At 42.6% G+C, this 21,393-nt stretch overlaps 1 protein-coding gene across 1 annotated transcript in view; it reads left to right on the top strand.

The window, feature by feature from the left end:
• Positions 1 to 3,728, top strand: part of LOC117251233 (interleukin-10 receptor subunit beta-like) — a 64,327-nt gene extending 60,599 nt beyond the window's left edge. The window contains exon 7 of the mRNA XM_033617335.2: positions 85 to 3,728. Coding sequence (XP_033473226.1) covers positions 85 to 267 — 183 coding nt within the window. The 3' untranslated portion in view covers positions 268 to 3,728. The remainder of the gene's footprint in view (positions 1 to 84) is intronic.
• The last annotated feature ends 17,665 nt before the right edge of the window (positions 3,729 to 21,393 follow it).

The following is a 21,393-nucleotide window of genomic DNA, read 5'->3' as shown; positions in this document are numbered from 1 at the left end:
GTCATGGAAGTGTTTTCCCTTCTATTAGAGTCTTTACCCAGGTATTTACCAAAAACCTCAATCACTTTCCTTTCTGCCCCCTAGTACCTACTGGCACCCCCCAACTCGTCACTGTACTTAATCATGCAGAACTCCCATCCACCAGAGGAGATCTACGACCAGGTCAGCATCATTGCAGACAACAGGACTCTGGAAGAAGGGCGCCCACTGGAGGCAGCAGGGAGTAGCTGCAGCCAACAGCCTGACACCACAGCAGGGGAGAGATAGAACGAAGAGGGACAGGCTGAAAAACGCAGAGGCCATGGAGAAGAGTTGATTTGCAGGCTTCAGTTAGATGGGACTGTTAGACATCATCAGCAGGAATGACTTTAAAGATAACGAGAAACAGTGAACTATTGATTCTTGCTTGAGTTTTAATGCAACAAATTCTGCAACAGTCCCGCATTACTCCTCGGTGCGGACGTTACTGTTAGGGGTGGGTGATGCCACAAAATTTGGTTTTGAGCCAATACCAAGTAATTCAGGGCCAGAATCGCTGATATCAATATCGATACCAATATCGATAGGATACATAAATAAAAGTGGCTTACGTACTTTCATTAAGGGTAAAGCAGTGTGTCGTGATTTATGAGGTGAATAATCAGTCTGCTAAAGTAATAGCTAATGATGACCAAATACAGTTTGAAAACATGAACCAGTGCTGAAGATCTGATTTAACTAGACCATTAATTTCACTTTGATATGGCCTACCTGGATACTCCTGTCTGACGCCTCAGATCCACTGGCGTCACAGAGATTCGTTGCCGGACGCGACGCCTACCCTGAAAAGGACGCTTTGGAGGCAGAGCCCAGAAATATGCGGAAATACAGATGGACGCGGCTACTATAGGAAAGCTCTCACCACTGCTACGATTAGCTTATCTTCCATTGCCATGTTGTTCCATAGAGGGAAAGTAAATGAAACGTCACGACAGACCACCACCGAGCTTGCTCCCCATTGGATAGTGTCCTCGCGTCTGACGGGTTAATTTGCATAAAGTTGAGTCGCGGTCAACTTTTGGGTGCGCTGGAGCTGCTCAAACGGCCGCGACGCCTACCCAAAATGCTTTGCAGGGACGTCAGCAATGGTTTGACGCGATCCATAGGAAATGAATAGGCATAAGCATCACGGCGGACACATAAAACGCCAGTGGATCCCAGGCGTGAGCCTCTGTGAACAGACTCTGCCAGTGAACTCTGTCTCTGTGTCAGAGGTCTAGATGTTGAGGCATTTCCCTCCTCCTCCCTTCTTTTAAGTTAGAGCTCCAGAGTAACTCAAGAATACATACACTAATTATGAAAAAACTTAAAAAAATGTTTAATAGGATATAATGATGAAGTAATTGCATTTTATATCCAAAAGGTCAAAGGTGAACTTTACTGTGCCATCATAAAGTTCTGCAAAAAACCTTATCTGGCCATTACTTCATACTACTACTACTACTACATCATATGTCAGAACAGAAGAGAAGACATATGGTCAGATACTGTATTGGTGACACTTATCTTGAAATTGTGCTATTTGTATAGATCTTCTGTGCTGTTGGGGGGAAGATGTGTGTGAAGCATCCATGTTTTCACAGAAACTTGATTAGTTTGCAGAGGTATACAACTGCAAGATGGTAATTCTGGTTTTCCTAAAACTAGTTACGGTGCACAATGCTGTGTGCTTCGCATGTGCAATGCATATGTTGTTTGAGACAACACAAAAGCACTAGATGTGTTCACAACAACGGAACATTGTATTTCAAGAGTCAAACTGTCTGTGCAAACAAATTGATAAGATATAGAAGAGAGAAACTAATCACTGTTTTGGTATTGATTCTATTGATTGCTAGGCTCAGTCTTTTATATGAAAGCATAATATCTATAGTATTGATATTTTTGATATTTTAAGTGATCATATGGTAGAGCCAAAGAGACATGTAGGTACAGGATTCTGCACTTAACAGAAGGAGTGTGGCATGGCCCACTGGAGCTGTCCACACTGAGGTATTTATACAGCCATGGTGCTAAGAGTTAAGTGTATGAGTGTGTATTATCAAAGTATGGATGTGGACTTAAATAAACAGCATAGTCTGCTATTCAATGCAATAATGGAAAGCTGCAGTACCAGAAGCTGCAGTCTCAGGACCGCAGTTTCAGGACCGCAGTTCTAGGGCCCTTCAGTTTTCGTCACAGCACCACCTACCGAGCGGAGGCTGCAATAATGGAGGCTGCAGTTTGAGGACCGCAGTTTTAGGACCGTTTAATTTGCCGAGCAGAGGCTGCAATTACCTTTATTTTTATTTTTACTTTTTGTTGTACCCAAATACTACTTTTTTATTAAATAGTTATAATCAGTGTTGAGCAGTAACTCGTTATTTAGTAACACATTACTGTAATTTGATTATCAAAAATAGGAGAAATTAATTAGTAATAGTAGGCCTAATTAGATTATAGTTACAAGCCCAGGTTCATTACCATTGCCAGTAACGCAGTGTTGGCCCGCCCCGCCTGACCTCCGTGGTCTTCTCTGCTCCTCTCACCCACACTTAAACACCCATCCTGGGCTACACAGTGTCGGGACGCTCCACTGTGCTGCTAGAGTTTGTTCTGTGTTGTTTATTATTATTTATTTTTTGAGGGAATGGAGTAACTAGTAATGTAACTGATTACTTGTGAAATAAGTAAACAGATCAGAACTGTGATTACTTTTTGAAGGAGTAAAAAGTAATTTAATTACTCTTAAATAAATCTGAGCTGACTGACTCCTCACCAGATATTAAAGATTACAAAAACATAAAACACAAGGATTACTGTGGGGACAGATTAAAAATATTAAACTGAACATGTATAAATATATAAAAATGTACAAAAAACAATCAATAAGAAATAAAAAGTCAGAGAGACAAGTTTATTTTTCTTCCCATTTTTAATGGAAATTCAATTCCTCGATCTTCCTTCTCTTTGCAAGCTTCTGTATGAAGTCTTCCACTTCACTAAATTGGTAACAGAGAACACAATGATTGCCAAGTTGATATTTTACTTCAGATTGCATTTGAAAATGTAATTATCCACCCTTACCTTTAATCATAAACTGGACCAGACAGATAGGCCTGGTCAGCCTCCTGTGAGGATAGCCCCTTGAGCTCAGTCAGTCCATATATGAGTGCCTACCGCCAGAATATACACACACATTATACTTAACTCCTCAAAAAAGGTTTGGAAATGTTATTTCAGTCAATTACTTCTCCCCTTTAATTATACCAAGTGGTGTTGTATTTTATATTGTTGGAAAGCCTGATTAGTCACCTTTACAACGAGGTACAACTTGTAAGGATCATGCATTAGTGGAATGAGCAACACATCTAAACATGTGGGTAACGCCCCAAAACAATGTGCCAAAATCCCCTGCAACATTCTCCTGTTGGTATTCACACTTGTTCGGAGCTTCAAGTGCTGCTAGGTGTGTGTCAGTCACAGGTGTATGGCACCCGATTGGAGTCCAAACCTCAACCAAATTGAACACTTGTGGGATCAGCTGGTTGACCTTCAACAACTCCTGGTTGAGGAATGGGATGCCACCCCACAGCGAAATGTGACCAGCATGAGGAGGAGGTGCCAAGCTGTTGTGGCTGCGTATGGATCTTCCACACGCTACTGAGGTCCCTGACAGTGTCAAATGAATAAACTGTAAAAATGGCCAATATGTGTTGTTGTTTTTTTTTAATGTTTTTTTCTTATTACCGTGGGATATATATATATATATGTATGTATATATATAATATTTATATATATATATATATATATATATATATATATATATATATATGAATATTTTTTTATATATATATATATATGTATATATATATATACAGTACAGGCCAAAAGTTTGGACACACCTTCTCATTCAATGCGTTTTCTTTATTTTCATGACTATTTACATTGTAGATTCTCACTGAAGGCATCAAAACTATGAATGAACACATGTGGAGTTATGTACTTAACAAAAAAAGGTGAAATAACTGAAAACATGTTTTATATTCTAGTTTCTTCAAAATAGCCACCCTTTGCTCTGATTACTGCTTTGCACACTCTTGGCATTCTCTCCATGAGCTTCAAGAGGTAGTCACCTGAAATGGTTTCCACTTCACAGGTGTGCCTTATCAGGGTTAATTAGTGGAATTTCTTGCTTTATCAATGAGGTTGGGACCATCAGTTGTGTTGTGCAGAAGTCAGGTTAATACACAGCCGACAGCCCTATTGGACAACTGTTAAAATTCATATTATGGCAAGAACCAATCAGCTAACTAAAGAAAAATGAGTGGCCATCATTACTTTAAGAAATGAAGGTCAGTCAGTCCGGAAAATTGCAAAAACTTTAAATGTGTCCCCAAGTGGAGTCGCAAAAACCATCAAGCACTACAACGAAACTGGCACACATGAGGACCGACCCAGGAAAGGAAGACCAAGAGTCACCTCTGCTTCTGAGGATAAGTTCATCCGAGTCACCAGCCTCAGAAATGGCAAGTTAACAGCAGCTCAGATCAGAGACCAGATGAATGCCACACAGAGTTCTAGCAGCAGACCCATCTCTAGAACAACTGTTAAGAGGAGACTGCGCGAATCAGGCCTTCATGGTCAAATAGCTGCTAGGAAACCACTGCTAAGGAGAGGCAACAAGCAGAAGAGATTTGTTTGGGCCAAGAAACACAAGGAATGGACATTAGACTAGTGGAAATCTGTGCTTTGGTCTGATGAGTCCAAATTTGAGATCTTTGGTTCCAACCGCCGTGTCTTTGCGAGACGCAGAAAAGGTGAACGGATGGATTCCACATGCCTGGTTCCCACTGTGAAGCGTGGAGGAGGAGGTGTGATGGTGTGGGGGTGTTTTGCTGGTGACACTGTTGGGGATTTATTCAAAATTGAAGGCACACTGAACCAGCATGGCTACCACAGCATCCTGCAGCGACATGCCATCCCATCCGGTTTGCGTTTAGTTGGACGATCATTTATTTTTCAACAGGACAATGACCCCACCTCCAGGCTGTGTAAGGGCTATTTGACCAAGAAGGAGAGTGATGGAGTGCTGCGGCAGATGACCTGGCCTCCACAGTCACCGGACCTGAACCCAATCGAGATGGTTTGGGGTGAGCTGGACCGCAGAGTGAAGGCAAAGGGGCCAACAAGTGCTAAACACCTCTGGGAACTCCTTCAAGACTGTTGGAAAACCATTTCAGGTGACTACCTCTTGAAGCTCATCGAGAGAATGCCAAGAGTGTGCAAAGCAGTAATCAGAGCAAAGGGTGGCTATTTTGAAGAAACTAGAATATAAAACATGTTTTCAGTTATTTCACCTTTTTTTGTTAAGTACATAACTCCACATGTGTTCATTCATAGTTTTGATGCCTTCAGTGAGAATCTACAATGTAAATAGTCATGAAAATAAAGAAAACGCATTGAATGAGAAGGTGTGTCCAAACTTTTGGCCTGTACTGTATATATACACATACATATATATACATACATACATATATACATATTAGGGGTGTAACGATTCATTTTTACAACGATTCAATTCATATCATTTTCCATGGTTCCGATTCAATTCAAGCACGATATTTGGCTCATCTAGAACGATACGATTCGATTCGATTCAAGGGCTAGAAATCGATTCAGTAACTTTTTTTGTTTTGCCAAAAACTGAACCAGTGTGACTGAAATACATACCTGAATACTGTAGACAGTGCAGGAGAGTTTTTTCTTGAAAGAGAATCAGGGATTAATTAATTTTGGATATAAATAAGTAAACACAACGATTAATGGCAAAAACATTCACCTTTTATTAAATACTATAATTATCACAAGTTCAGAACCTGCTGATCAAAAAGTGTGATCAACATTCCTCCAGGCTGAATTACAACTGAACAGTAGGTTTCCCTGCTACTTCTCTTGTGATTTTCAATCAGTATAAGAGGAGTACAATAATACACAAAAATAAAGTGCAACCTATTAGGTTGAATGGACAGTAGGTTTCCCTGCTACTTCTGTCATTTTACTCAGTATAAAAGGAGTACAATAATATACAAAAATAAAGTGCAACCTTACCTATCAGGTTGAATGGACAGTAGTTTTCCCTGCTTCTTCTCTGTCATTTTACTCAGTCAGTACACATTCGACAGACAGCCACCGACTTGTCCAGAACACCTCCTTTTTGGCAGAAACCAAAGTGTTTCCACACACTCAACTTCAAATTCGGCTTGAAAATCTCCAGCTCGTCCGCCTCCTCTTTGCTGTTAGCCATGCTTCGTTTTGTTTTGAGTCGGCACTACCGGCACATGCCGATGAAGTCACACTCAGGGAGAGTGAAGCGAATCGAGCAACTTTACGATTAGAAGTGATAAAAATACATGTATATAACGTTGTCGTGCTTAAATACAACGCACAAATGCTTAGTAATCGATATAATCGATTTCTGACCTTGTAAATCGATTTCACAACGATATCATCATCAGTGAGGGACAACTTGCCAAGGCTCTATCGATGCAGTTAGATTGTAGGAAAATAAATCGATGTAATCGATGAATCTTTACACCCCTGATACATATATATATATATGTATGTATGTGTGTGTGTGTCTGTGTATGTACACATATGAGAGGGGAAGCTTTGAAAATCAAAAACCACACAGAAATGCATTACACAGCCATGCTTACTTCAGGAAAAAGAATACCACAGATGAAGTTTACTTCATCAGTAAAGCTCAGTGTTGTTGGTGTTTTCTCCAATATGCCCTTAAGACAGGCAAACAGGGTGTCCTGCTGCTCTTCACTGTTGAGGTACACAGGCACATTGGCCTTTAGTTTCGCAGACCGGGCGAGGCAGTAACTGGGTGTGGCCAGGCGGATTTTGCAAGTTTGGCACACCATTCACGCTGGCGCAGCTACTCCTCTTTCCCACCTCTGTCCCTCCTTCCTGCGCAAGTCAGAAAGAGGGAGGAGAGAAGGTGTGGAGTGGGTTTTACACAGCCAATTCACATCACACCAATCACATGAGCCCACTCTCCTCAATAAATAAAATAAATTGAACGTTGAAATAATTTGTTTTGGGTGATTTGTTGTAGCCTATATTTAATGTGATTGAGTAAATTTACACCATAAATGTGTGAATGGATGTACAGGGAAATACTCACATGTAAGGACAGAGCTGTGCAGCCAGGTGGTCTCTCCTCTCCCGTGCGCCCTGATGCTCTTCCTGCTGTTTTGGCACATGCAGTTCGGCCTCTTTCTGCGTAAGTCCTCCTCCTCCTCCTCGCAATAATGTACTCCATCTTTGTAGATCACGTTAAGCAAGAACATTTTAACATTTGTATAGGCAATCACATGAAGCACGTAAACCCTTAAGACACCGAACATAAGTTCAAATAAACACAAGAAGTTTGTGCTCTAGAGAAAGGATCAACACTCATTGAAAAATCTAAGCCCTATGATAAGCTAATATGGCAAGGCTTAACTGTACAAACCAATGAGCAGTGATAACTAGCATGTCTTTGGGGTCATTGGGTGAGAACCTCCTTTCACCAGTGTTTCGTCTAGTTGGTCCCACAACACCTCCAGGAGGCTAGACAGTGATCTCTAGTGTCCCAGAGACACTCCCCTAATGCCAGGTCTCACTGCTCCCCTCCCTGCACCAACCCAATAACCTCCTTTACCTTACTTACACATGGCTTTCTCAGCCCAAACAGCACTGCCACCTTCAACCAAACCCAGGCTCCGTACATGCGAGCTCCAGGTAGAAACAGGGCTGATACTACCTTTCCTAGCACATTCAGCATACTCTATTTCACACGCTACATAGCATAACTACAATATAAGCTAAAGTTAAAGGAGCTAAATGAACTTACAGGATCAGCAAGCACACTCACCTTGCCGCATGGCCTCAAACAAAATGGATTCAAATAGGCCACTCCCACACTTTAATACTTCCTCTTCCTGGATTTCCTCCTGAGAGGAAATGGATCTCTCCACCTGATCTCAAGGAGTTATGTGCCCTGTTTAGTAGTTTCCCCTGCTGGCCCCCAACTGACATTACTTCTTCTCTTATAGATAAACTGGCTACATTTCAATCAATCAATCAATCAATTTTATTTATAAAGCCCAATATCACAAATCACAATTTGCCTCACAGGGCTTTACAGCATACGACATCCCTCTGTCCTTATGACCCTCGCAGCGGATAAGGAAAAACTCCCCAAAAAAAACCCTTTAACGGGGAAAAAAAACGGTAGAAACCTCAGGAAGAGCAACTGAGGAGGGATCCCTCTTCCAGGACGGACAGACGTGCAATAGATGTCGTACAGAACAGATCAGCATAATAAATTAACAGTAATCCGCATGACACAATGAGACAGAGAGAGAGAGAGAGAGAGAGAGAGAGAGAGAGAGACAGAGAGAGAGAGACAGAGAGAGAGATGCAGGTAATAACAGTAGCTTACAACAACATTATTGAAAGTAATAATATTATAGTAATAGTTCTGGCTACTGTGGTACAATATTAATGAAAGTATGTATTAATATCTGGCAGTATACATGTGTGACAATAGTCATATGTGTATAATAACAGTAGAAGTATGACTAATGATGGCGATGGAGAGAGAGAGAGATTCCATGAGCATGAAGATGAGCATGAACATGAGCTCCTGAATATTTTTGCTTTTTTGGATGTTTTAAAGTGAGATAAACTACTGTTCTTCTAAGAGCTGGAAGAAAACAGAAGAGAAAACCGTTGTTTTTAAAAAGAAATCTACCAAGAAGGAAAAAAAACAGCAAAAACCTCAGAAAACAGTGATAGACTGGAAAACAACGGAACCAACTGCCAAACTGACAGTTAGCCTAACTGTCCAACCAGCAACAAAAAAAAAAGGTCAAGCAAAGAGGAGGAAAACAGCTGAAGACGCAAGTGAGTGAACCATCAGAAAGAAAATATAACATTTAAAAAGAGGAAACAAAAAATTGCTGAACACTAAATAAACTTAAGCTAGCATAACACAGCTAGCTGTAAACAAGACCCTTAGCAACTGTTGCCAAGGAATTTAAATAGCAGCAGTTCAACAGCAGCAGAGCCTGATGGAATCCACCAAAGGCTGTACAGAGGCTGTTCCTCTCCTCTATCCTCCTGATGTAACCAATGAGACTGCCAGGAAGGCATTTAAACAAAAACTGCTAAAAGAAAGACCAGAGACCCTGTTTTCTGATCTTTACAAGACCGGGGAGGTCAGCAACCTGATCCTCTTCACAGACCAGCCGCTAGCATGGCACTCTGCCATCAGTGCCCACTACCCATCTGTCAAAAAAGAGGGGATCTGTAACGGCTGGAAAATAAAAATAAAAGAAGCAGAGGATTCAGATACTTTCATGATGACAGTAAACTTATACAAGAATGGGACTATCATGGTGCAGGGGAACCTCAAACTGTTTGAGATGGACTTCCTCCTTATAAAGGAAAGAGCCCAGCAGGAGAGATCTAGCTCCACTGACAGTTCCCAGGTCCCAGCTCCCAGCTGCCTAACTACTGAGCAGCCCCCTGAAGAGAAGGAGCCCACCAGCCCAGAGCAGGTCCAGGACCCCCAGCTGAACCGCACCATCACCGAACTGAAGGTGAAATTCACAGAGCTGGAGAGAGAACTAGTACAACTGAGAGAGCTGATCAGCCAACAGCCATGCCAGCCCACCACAGCTCAGCCTGATCCCTGCACCATCAGCACAGAGCTGGGCATGCTGAGGCAGGACAGGGACAGCTGCAGGAGAAAGCTGAGCCTGCTCAGGACTGAGATCAGAGAGCTGCATCAGGACAGAGAGCAGCGTCTAGCAGCACTGACAGCTCTGACAGAGGAGGTGAAGGAGCTCAGAGGAGAGAGAGAGGAGCACAGGAGAGAACTTACCTCTCTGTCAAAGGAGGTGGAGGAGCTCAGAGGAGAGAGAGAGGAGCACAGGAGAGAACTTACCTCTCTCTCAAAGGAGGTGAAGGAGCTCAGAGGAGAGAGAGAGGAGCACAGGAGAGAACTTACCTCTCTGTCAAAGAAGGTGGAGGAGCTCAGAGGAGAGAGAGAGGAGCACAGCAGAGCACTCACCACTCTGTCAGAACAGCTTCAGGAGAGAGGTGGAGCTACACAGGACCTGGATGAAAAACTAGACCACAACCAGGACCCTGTGAGCAGCCAGGACCCACCAATCCAAGAACCTACCTCCACCCCCAGCTCCACATCCAGCCCACAGACCAGCACCTCCCCTCATTCCACCAGACCAGCACAACAGAGAGAGAAGACAGACATTGTCCTCCTCATCGACTCCAATGGAAAATTCCTTAATGAAAAGAAACTTTTCCCCACCCACAAAGTGGCTAAAATCTGGTGTCCAAACACCCACCAAGCCATAGACCTGCTGTCAGAGGAGCGGCTTGGATCTCCGAGTCACATCATCATCCACACTGGCACCAATGATCTGCGGAGCCAGCAGGAGAGGGTGTCAGAGTCACTCAAGAAAGTGATAGAGAAAGCCTCCACCACCTTCCCCAACAGCAGAGTGGTCATATCCACTCTGCTCCCAAGGAAAGACTTCCACCCTGACACCATCCACAGGATCAACAGCAGCCTGTCCAGAGACTGTGCACGGAGACCCAATGTCCACCTAGCCCACCACCCCACCCTGGACATCAGCTGTCTCTACGACCACGTCCATCTGTTTAAAAGCACAGTCCCCATCTTTGCCCAAACACTGAAAAGCGTCGCTCTCAACAGAGACCAATCCACGGCCCGCAGAAAGAGCACATCAGCCCACAACCCCCACAGAACACCAAGACATCCTCAACCAACATCCAGACCAACACAATGGAGACAAGACCACCCTCAGCCCCACCCACATCATGTCCAAATCAGACCCCACCAAGGCAACCATGATCCCCCTCAAGCCAGACCACAGTCACTCCTGTCCCTAGGGGCCCCACCCCAACCACAGCGACAAGAGCCACACCCTGGCCCACTGAGTTATGCCCAGGTGGTCCGGAGAGCAGCAGAACGAACCTTAACCACCCCCCCACACAATGAACTGAAGGACATTCAGCAGATGCTCAGCCTGCTTTGCTCTCATCTGATTGGACAGGTACCACAATAGACACTGTATGAATTATTATTATTAGAGTATTTCTTGTTCTCATACAGTTTAAAAAAAAAAAGGACATTTACATTGTACATAAGTATTGATTATTTAATATACCAGTTATTGATTTGTTACCTTTTATAATATGTCATGTAGATACTCTTAAATTATTTTCTTTGACTTAGCAGTTTGTCTCATTTTGATCACCAAATGCAGCCTTTTGTGTTTTAAATGAAATCTAAATCTTTTGTCATCTCTTGTTTGAATGTTCAGGGTCTGAGATCTTCTGCTCTTGGCCTTAAGAGCAGGACCTCAGACTTTATTAGAGAGTTAGAAAATGCAGATGTGTTTATACTGCAAGAGACTTGGTGTAGAGGAGATGTCTCCACTGGTTGTCCGTCAGGCTACATAGAAATAATGTCCCCGTCCACCAAACTAAAGGGAGTAACACAAGGAAGGGATTCAGGGGGAATGCTGATCTGGTATAAGGCAAACCTTGTACAATACATTGAATTAATCAAAAAAGGAGAATTTTCAATTTGGCTCAAAATCAAAAAAGACCTTATCACCACAGATAAAGATGTATTCCTGTGTGCAGCATATATCCCCCCATCACAATCCCTTTATTTTAATGAAGAAAGTTTCTCCATTCTCGAAGATGAGATTAGTTACTTTCAGGCCCAGGGAAGTGTACTGATCTGTGGAGACCTGAATGCCAGGACTGGTACAGAACCAGACTTTATCAGCACACAGGGAGACAAACATATACCTGGTCAAGTCAGCACCCCCCTCCCTTCACACCCCCGCAGAAACAACTTTGACAAAACTGTCAATAAAAGTGGGCAGCAACTGTTGCAGCTCTGCCGAACATTGGGTCTGTACATGGTTAACGGTCGGCTTCAAGGGGACTCATTCGGTCTTTACACTCATAGCTCTCCTCTTGGCAACAGCACAGTAGACTATGGCATCACTGACCTAGACCCCTTCTACCTGAGAGCATTTACAGTCAGCCCCTTAACCCCCTTATCAGACCATAGTAAAATCACACTCTACATTAAAACGACAGCAAACGACCCTCACACAGTAGAACCCTGCAATCTGACCTACAGAAAACAACCTTATAAATGGACAAACAAAAGCAAAGACGAATATCAGACAGCAATCAAAAATCCAATCTTTCAATCCCATTTAGACTGTTTTCTTTCCACCTCGTATCCCCTCAATCAGGACGGCCTCAGACAGGCTGTACAGGACATGTACAACATATTTGACCATGTGGCAGACTTATCCAGTCTGAAAAAGCGCCAGCACCACAGACCAAGAGACCCGACCAATGACGAGTGGTTTGACACAGAATGCAGACAACTGAGAAAAACTCTCAGAAATGTGTCAAATCAAAAACACAGACAACCTGACAACCCTGAGCTCCGCCTCCAGTACTGGGAAACATTGAGAGTATACAGAAAAACACTCAGAACTAAAAAAGAACAGCATGTGAGGCATCAGTTACAAATAATTGAAGAGTCCATTGACTCCAATGACTTCTGGAAGAAATGGCACTCTTTCAGCAAACCACAAAAAGAAGAATTGGCTATTCAAAATGGTGACATCTGGAAAAATCACTTTGAAAGTCTGTATACTGCTGTTCCCCTGAATTCGGCCCAAAACAATCTTCTCAACAAATTACAAATTTTAGAATCAGTCATTAAAGACAACCAGAACCCTCTAGACTACCAAATTACTGAAGCAGAGCTGCTGGCTAAAATCCAGGCACTGCAGCCAAAGAAAGCCAGCGGTCCTGATGGCATTTTAAATGAAATGCTAAAATTTGATGACCATAAATTTAACATTGCCATATTAAAATTATTTAACCTTATTCTGGGTGTCGGACATTTCCCTGACCTCTGGAGTGAAGGAATCATCACACCAATCTTTAAAAGTGGAAACAAATTCGACCCAAACAATTACCGAGGCATCTGTGTCAGCAGCAACCTGGGGAAGTTGTTCTGCAGCATCCTAAACAGCCGACTGCAAGACTTCCTCAGAGAACATGATGTCCTGAGCAAGAGCCAGATAGGATTCACACCCAAACATAGAACAACAGACCATATCTACACCCTTCACACCCTCATTAATAAAGACGTCCACCAAAACAAGAGGAAAATCTTCTCTTGTTTTGTGGACTTCAAAAAAGCATTCGACTCAATTTGGCATGATGGACTGTTCTTAAAATTAATTGAGAAGGGTGTAGGGGGGAAGGTCTATGACATCATCAAAACCATGTACAGTCATATGAAATGTGCTGTTAAAATTAACAACATGGAAACAGATTTCTTCCCCCAGAGTAGAGGAGTAAAACAGGGCTGCAGTCTCAGCCCCACCCTCTTCAACATTTATATCGATGAATTGGCCAAATCACTAGAACTATCTGACATCCCTGGTCTCACTCTGTCTGACACACAGGTTAAATGCCTACTTTTTGCAGATGATCTCATATTGCTGGCTCCATCAAATGAAGCACTACAACAGCAACTGGATCACCTGCAAACCTTCTGTCAGACCTGGGCCCTGACAGTTAATCTGGACAAAACCAAAATTATGATATTCCAGAAACGACCCAGGGGTCAGGGAGACCAAACCAGGTTTTTCCTGGGCTCTCATGAGGTGGAGCACACACACGACTACACATACTTAGGACTACACATCACGTCCACGGGAAACTTTAACCTGGCTGTTGATGATCTCAGAGAGAGGGGAAGAAGGGCTTTCTATGCTATAAAGAAATCTTCAAACATTAATATACCCATTAGAATCTGGCTCAAAATATTCAAATCTATAATTGAACCAATTATTCTGTATGGTAGTGAGGTGTGGGGTCCTCTTGCAAATCAAGATTTTGAAAAATGGGACAAACACCCCATCGAAATCCTGCATACAGAGATTTGCAAGAGCATCCTCAGAGTGCACAGGAACACCCCCAACAACGGGTGCCGAGCTGAGCTAGGCCAATTCCCCCTTTTAATTAGAATTCAAAAAAGAGCCATCAAATTTTATAAACACCTTAAAACAAGTGACCCCAACTCCTACCACTACAAAGCTCTGCAATGCCAAGAGGAGAGCATGGAGAAGAGCCCCCTCAGCCAGCTGGTCCTGAGGCTCAGCTCCTCTAACAGCACAAGACCTCAGGACAGCCCTCACACAATCTGGACCCACCAAATTATAGAGAAACAAAAAGAACATTACATTAACTATTGGACATCGACCACAAAAATGCAAAGCAAACTTCAGTGTTATTTGGCTCTAAACAGACAGTACACGGTGGCAGAATATCTGAGCACCGTGACTGATGAGAAACTGAGGAAGACTTTGACCATGTACAGACTCAGTGACCACAGCTTGGCCATAGAGACGGGCAGACACAGGCAGACCTGGCTGCCCAGAGAGGACAGGTTGTGTGAGCTCTGTCCACACAGACAAGCGGAGACAGAGACACACTTCCTGTTGCACTGCAGCAAGTATGAACACATCAGAGCCGACTTCCTCTCAAAAATAAAACATAAAGTCACTGACTTTGATTCTCTGCCTGATCAAACTAAAATGCAACACATCCTTGGAGAGAACAGAGTCAGCAGCTTAGCAGCAGCAAAATATGTCAGGTTATGCCACAGCCTGAGGGACAACCATCACAACACCTGACACACCTGTCTATATTTACAGTCCTTGTAACTCACAACCTACATTTTTCTTTATTCATTTTTTTTTCTATATTATATATTGGTGTATTGTATTGTAGATTGGTGTATTTTGTATTATATATCATATATTTAATCTTTTTTTTTTTTTATAGTTTTCTGACTTACTTTTATTATTGTACTTTATTTGTAAATTTTTAATGTCTTTGGCAATATTGTTAATCTACAGTCAAGCCAATAAAGCTTATTGAAATTGAAATTGAAATTGAATTGATGGCAGCAGCAGCAGGAGGCATCTGGCAGGACCACGGCAGCAGCACAACCACACACGTCACGCTGTCCAGGCACCGCTGCGATATGAGTTAATCTGAGAGACAGTGGAGCACAAAGGCTCCGGAGAAGAAGCCGAGTTAGTGACATCCAGAATGGCCGAGTTAGCAAGATGCAGTAATAGAATACGAGAGAGAGAGAGAGAAGGAGAGAAGGTGCCCGGTGTATTATAGGGGGGTCTTCCGGCAGACTAGGCCTAAGTCAGCCTAACTATAAGCTTTATCAAAGAGGACAGTCTTAAGTCTAGTCTTAAATGTGGAGATGGTGTCTGCCTCCCAGACCGTAACAGGAAGATGATTCCACAGGAGAGGAGCCTGATAGCTGAAGGCTCTAGCTCCTGATCTACTTTTGGAGACTTTAGGGACCACGAGTAACCCTGTGTTCTCAGAGTGCAGTGTTCTGGTGGGATAATATGGCACTATGAGCTCACTAAGATATGATGGAGCTTGACCATTTAGAGCTTTATAAGTTAACAGTAGGATTTTAAATTCAATTCTGGATTTTACAGGGAGCCAGTGCAGAGAAGCTAAAACAGGAGAAATATGATCTCGTTTTTTAGTTCCTGTTAGTACACGTGCTGCTGCATTCTGAATTAGCTGGAGAGTTTTTAAGGACTTACTAGAGCTACCTGATAATAGAGAGTTACAGTAATCCAGCCTAGAGGTAACAAAAGCGTGGACCAATTTTTCTGCATCTTTTCGGGTCAGGATAGGCCTAATTTTCACAATATTACGCAGATGAAAAAATGCAGTCCGTGAGGTTTGTTTTAAATGAGAATTAAAAGACAAATCTTGATCAAATATTACTCCGAGGTTTCTTACGGTAGTGCTAGAGGCCAGAGCAATGCCATCTAGAGAAACTATGTCATCAGATAAAGAGTCTCTGAGTTGTTTGGGGCCAAGAACAATAACTTCAGTTTTGTCTGAATTTAACATCAGGAAATTGGTGCTCATCCAAGTTTTTATGTCTTTAAGGCAGTTATGGAGTTTAGTTAATTGATTACTTTCTTCTGGCTTTATCGATAAATACAACTGAGTATCATCCGCATAACATTGGAAATTTATAGAGTGATTTCTAATGATGTTACCTATAGGAAGCATATATAGAGTAAATAGGATTGGTCCGAGCACAGAACCTTGCTGAACTCCAAAACAAACTTTGGTACGTAAGGATGGTTCATTATGAACATCAACAAACTGAAAACAATCAGATAAATAAGATTTAAACCAGCTTAGTGCAGAACCTTTTAGGCCAATTAAGTGATCCAGTCTCTGCAGTAGAATTTGATGGTCAATTGTGTCAAACGCCGCACTAAGATCTAATAAAACAAGTACAGAGACGAGTCCTTTGGCTGAAGCAATCAGAAGGTCATTTGTAATTTTAACTAGTGCTGTCTCAGTGCTATGATGCACTCTAAATCCTGACTGAAATTCCTCAAATAAATTATTATCATGAAGAAAATCACACAGCTGGTCTGCAACTACTTTCTCAAGGATCTTTGACATAAAGGGAAGATTAGATATTGGTCTATAGTTGGCTAACACCTTTGGATCCAGGGTGGGCTTTTTTAGTAGAGGTTTAATTACAGCTACCTTAAAAGACTGTGGTACATAGCCTGTTAATAAGGATATATTGATCATATCTAATATATGAGTGTTAACTAAAGGAAAGACCTCCTTAAGTAGCCTAGTTGGGATGGGGTCTAAGAGACACGTTGATGATTTAGATGAAGAAATCACTGCTGTCAATTCTTGAAGAGAAATTGGGGAGAAGCAATCTAAATATATATTAGGTCTTACAGCTGTGTTTGAGGTTAGATATTTACTATCTGAGGACAGGAGGTCATGAATTTTGCCTCTAATAGTTAGAATTTTGTCATTAAAAAAGCTCATAAAATCATTCCTGCTAAGGGCTAAAGGAATACAAGGCTCAATAGAGCTTTGACTCTCAGTCAGCCTGGCTACAGTGCTGAAAAGAAACCTGGGGTTGTTCTTGTTTTCTTCTATTAATGCTGAGTAATAGTTTGCTCTGGCATTGCAGAGGCCCCTCTTATAAGTTTTGAGACTGTCTGTCCAGATTAAACGAGATTCTTACAGTTTGGTCAATCGCCAATTCCTTTCAAATTTTCGCAATATTTGTTTTAACTTACGGGTTTGAGAGTTATACCAAGGAGCGAACTTTCTTTGCTTTTTTAACTTCTTTTTAAGAGGAGCTACAGAGTTAAGTGTTGTTCGCAGCGAGCCTACGACGCTATCGACAAAATGATCAAAGTCGGTACAGGAAACCTCTGTTACTGAGGGACTTGGTATTGAATTTAACAACGGAGTAATCTTTTCCTTAAATTTTGCAACAGCACTATCTGATAAACATCTAGTATAGTAACTGTTGCTGAGTGGCGTGTAATCAGGTAAAAAGAAAACAAAAGTACTCAGATAATGATCCGATAGCGAGGGATTCTGTGGAAAGACTTTTAGGTTATCAATTTCAATTCCATACGTCAGAACTAGATTGAGGGTATGGTTAAAACAATGAGTGGGTTCATGTACACCCTGACTGAAGCCAATGGAGTCTAATAATGAGATAAACACGGTAGCCAGGGAGTCATTATCAACGTCGACATGAATGTTAAAATCGCCTACAATAATAACTTTATCTGATTTAAGAACTAAACTGGATAAAAACTCTGAGAATTCAGATACAAATTCAGAATACGGGCCAGGAGCACGGTACACTATAACAAATAAAAGTGGCTGCGAGGTTTTCCAGGTCGGATGTAAAAGACTAAGAACGAGGCTTTCAAATGAATTATAATCTAGTTTAGGTTTAGGGCTGATTAACAGACTAGAGTTAAAAATGGCTGCAACTCCCCCTCCTCGGCCGCTGCCTCAAGGAATGTGGGTATTATTATGACTGGGAGGAGTGGATTCATTGAGACTGACATATTCATCTTGACACAGCCAGGTTTCTGTGAGACTGAGTAAATCAATATGATTATCTGATATTAATTTGTTTACTAACACTGCTTTAGACGATAGAGACCTGATATTTAACAGTCCGCATTTAATTCTCCTGTTTTGTCTTTCTGTCACAGAAGAGGTTTTAATTTTTATGAGGTTGTTATGCACAACTCCTCTTTGTTTAATTTTAGATTTAAATAATTTAGGTGGTCGGGGGACAGACACCGTTTGTATAAAGCTATGAAAACTATGGCTGGGTAACTGAACTAGAAGCTCAGAGAGGCGTATAGGACTGCGTCTCTGAGTCCTGGTCTCAACTCTGGGTTGTCAGGGATTTGATTTACTAATAAAGTTTGCCAGGTTCCTAGAAATGAGAGCAGCTCCATCCAAAGTGGGATGAATGCCGTCTCTCCTAATAAGACCAGGTTTTCCCCAGAAAATTTGCCAATTATTAACGAAACCCACATCGTTTGCTGGACACCACCTGGACAGCCAGCGATTAAATGATGACATGCGGCTAAACATGTCATCACTGGTCAGATTTGGGACGGGTCCAGAGAAAACTACGGAGTCCGACATCGTTTTTGCATATTCACACACCGAGGCAATATTAATTTTAGTGACCTCCGACTGGCGTAACCGGGTGTCATTGCCGCCGACGTGAATAACAATCTTACTGAATCTACGTTTAGCTTTAGCCAGCAGTTTTAAATTTGACTCAATGTCGCCCGCTCTGGCCCCAGGGATACATTTGACTATGGCCGCTGGTGTTGCTAACTTCACGTTCCTCAGAATAGAGCTGCCAATAACCAGAGTTTTATCCTCAGCGGGTGTGTCGCTGAGTGGGGAAAAGCAGTTGGAAACGTGAACAGGCTGGTGGTGAGCCGTGGGCTTCGGCTTGGAGCTGCGCCTCTCACGAACAGTTACCCAGCCTCCCGGCTGCACGGGAGTTGCCGGAGGACAGTTAGCAGAGGCTAAGGCTATGCTATGTGGCTCCGCACCGGCTACAGGGGGCTGGCTAACTACCGCAGCTACTGAATGGTTTTCCATGGTGTGGAGCCGCGCTTCTAATTCACTAAGCCTTGCCTCCAACGCAGCAAATAAGCTGCACTTATTACAATTACCACTGTCGCTAAAGGACGCAGAGGCATAACTGAACATTTGGCACACCGAGCAAGAAAGAGCAGAGGGAGAAGCCATCGCTAACTGTAAAGCTAATGTAGCTACCAAGGCTAGTAACGTGCAAACAACAGCTAAGAGATTAGCGAGAAAGTCGTAGAAAGGAGGAGAGCTATAAGTGCTTAAACAGAACCACTGTGGGTTAAGACTTGTAGTAGACGTTAAAGCAACTGAAGTGAGAAAGCAGGCTAGCAGAATTCACCAGAGCAGTACAGAGACGCTGTCACAGAAACACTGGAAATGACACAACTCACTTACCGCAATACGTCAGCACGTCAGGTCAGTCATAACATAACTTCCGTTATGTTATGTTACATTTAATTGCTTCATCTGACATTTCCCTCACTGTCTTCCTCAAACTCTGTCCCCGCACTCCGAGTTCCCCCAGGAGCGAGACAGCTGATCTTGCTATGAATCCCCTACACCCCACTTCCACTGGACAAATCCTAGTCTTCCATCCTCGCTGCTCAGCTTCTGCTCCTAAGTCTGCATATCTAAGCTTTTTTCTTTCATAGGCTTCTTCCACTGAGTCTTCCCAAGGAACTGTCAGCTCAATGAAATAAACTATCCGTTGACTCACTGACCACAACACTATGTCAGGCATCTGCCTGGTACAAACTATTTCCTGGGGAACAACAAGCTTTTCCCCTAAATCTACTTGCATTTCCCAATCACAAGCACCTTCTAGGCGACCACACCCTTGCTTCTTCACTAACTTATCTCTTCTGTGTTTCTCCCCCTCACGGACAAACTGAATTACTAAACTCCTATCCTTAACACCTTCTGAATTCACCTGTCTTCGTTTCCCTTCGATGCCTGCAGCTAAACATTTCAACACCTGGTTATGTCGCCATGTATATCGGCCTTGTGACAAGCTAACTTTACAGCCTGGCAAAATATGCTTTAAGGTTGCGGTACGTGAACACAATGGGCATAATGGGTCTTCATTTACCCACAGTTTTAGGTTCTGGGGGGTTGGTAACACATTGTATGTAGCCCCTACTAGGGATCTAATACGATTCTCCTCCATACTCCACAGGTCCCTCCAACTAAGCTTCCTCTTCTCTACACTTTCCCAATTCAACCACTGTCCCTGTTTAGCCTGGGTCACTACCTTTGCACCCCTTAGCATCTCTTCCTGTCTACGTATCTGTTCTACAACCAGCTTTCTTTTATCTTTGAGACCTGCTTTATTCCATACCGGTTTGCCTGAGCCAAGCCCCAGGCCTCCCTGGCCAAACTGAACATTACCTACAATCTCTGCATGCCTAAGAGCTGCCTCTGCCTCCTGAACTGCCGATCTTGGGTTCCACTTCCTCCCCTTGGTTGGATTTGGAACCACACTCCTAACTGCCACGTCCTTACTCCCAGATAACAACAGCTCTGTCCTGACCTTGGTACATTTAAATTCCTCTGTTAAACTCGATACTGGCAGCTGAAGTATCCCTTTTCCATACAGTGCAACACTACTTAGGCACCTAGGAGCACCCAACCACTTCCTAATATAGGAGCTAACCGACCTTTCAATTCTCTCCACTACGGATATTGGAATTTCATAAATTGACAATGGCCACATTAACCTAGGATATAGCCCAAATTACAAACACCACAACTTCAATTTTCCTGGAAGTTCGGTTTTATCTATTCTATCCAATCCTTCTGCCACATCTTTCCTAAATTTCACCACCTGTTCCTCATCATTCAACTCCACATTGTACCACCTACCTAAGCTCTTTACTGACTTTTCCCTAATTGTTGGGATTTCCTCATCATCTATGACAAACTTCCTATCACTTAACTTCCCTCTACGTATCGAGATGCTTCTAGATTTACTAGGCTTGATCTTCATGCTGGCCCACTTGAGGTTCTTATTTACCTTCTCTAATAGCCTCTTTGTACATGGCATTGTTGTGGTCACCAGTGTCATGTCATCCATGTAAGCCCTAACTGGTGGAAAATGCAACCCATTCTGCCGTCCCTCTCCACCTACCACCCACTTAGAAGCCCTGATGATTACTTCCATTGCCATAGTAAATGCTAATGGAGAAATTGTACACCCTG

The sequence above is a fragment of the Epinephelus lanceolatus genome, chromosome 14 (genome assembly GCF_041903045.1).
Source record: "Epinephelus lanceolatus isolate andai-2023 chromosome 14, ASM4190304v1, whole genome shotgun sequence".
Classification (NCBI taxonomy): Eukaryota; Metazoa; Chordata; class Actinopteri; order Perciformes; family Serranidae; genus Epinephelus; species Epinephelus lanceolatus.
Note: the sequence above shows the minus strand (reverse complement) of the source record. Positions and strands in the feature narration are given on the sequence as shown.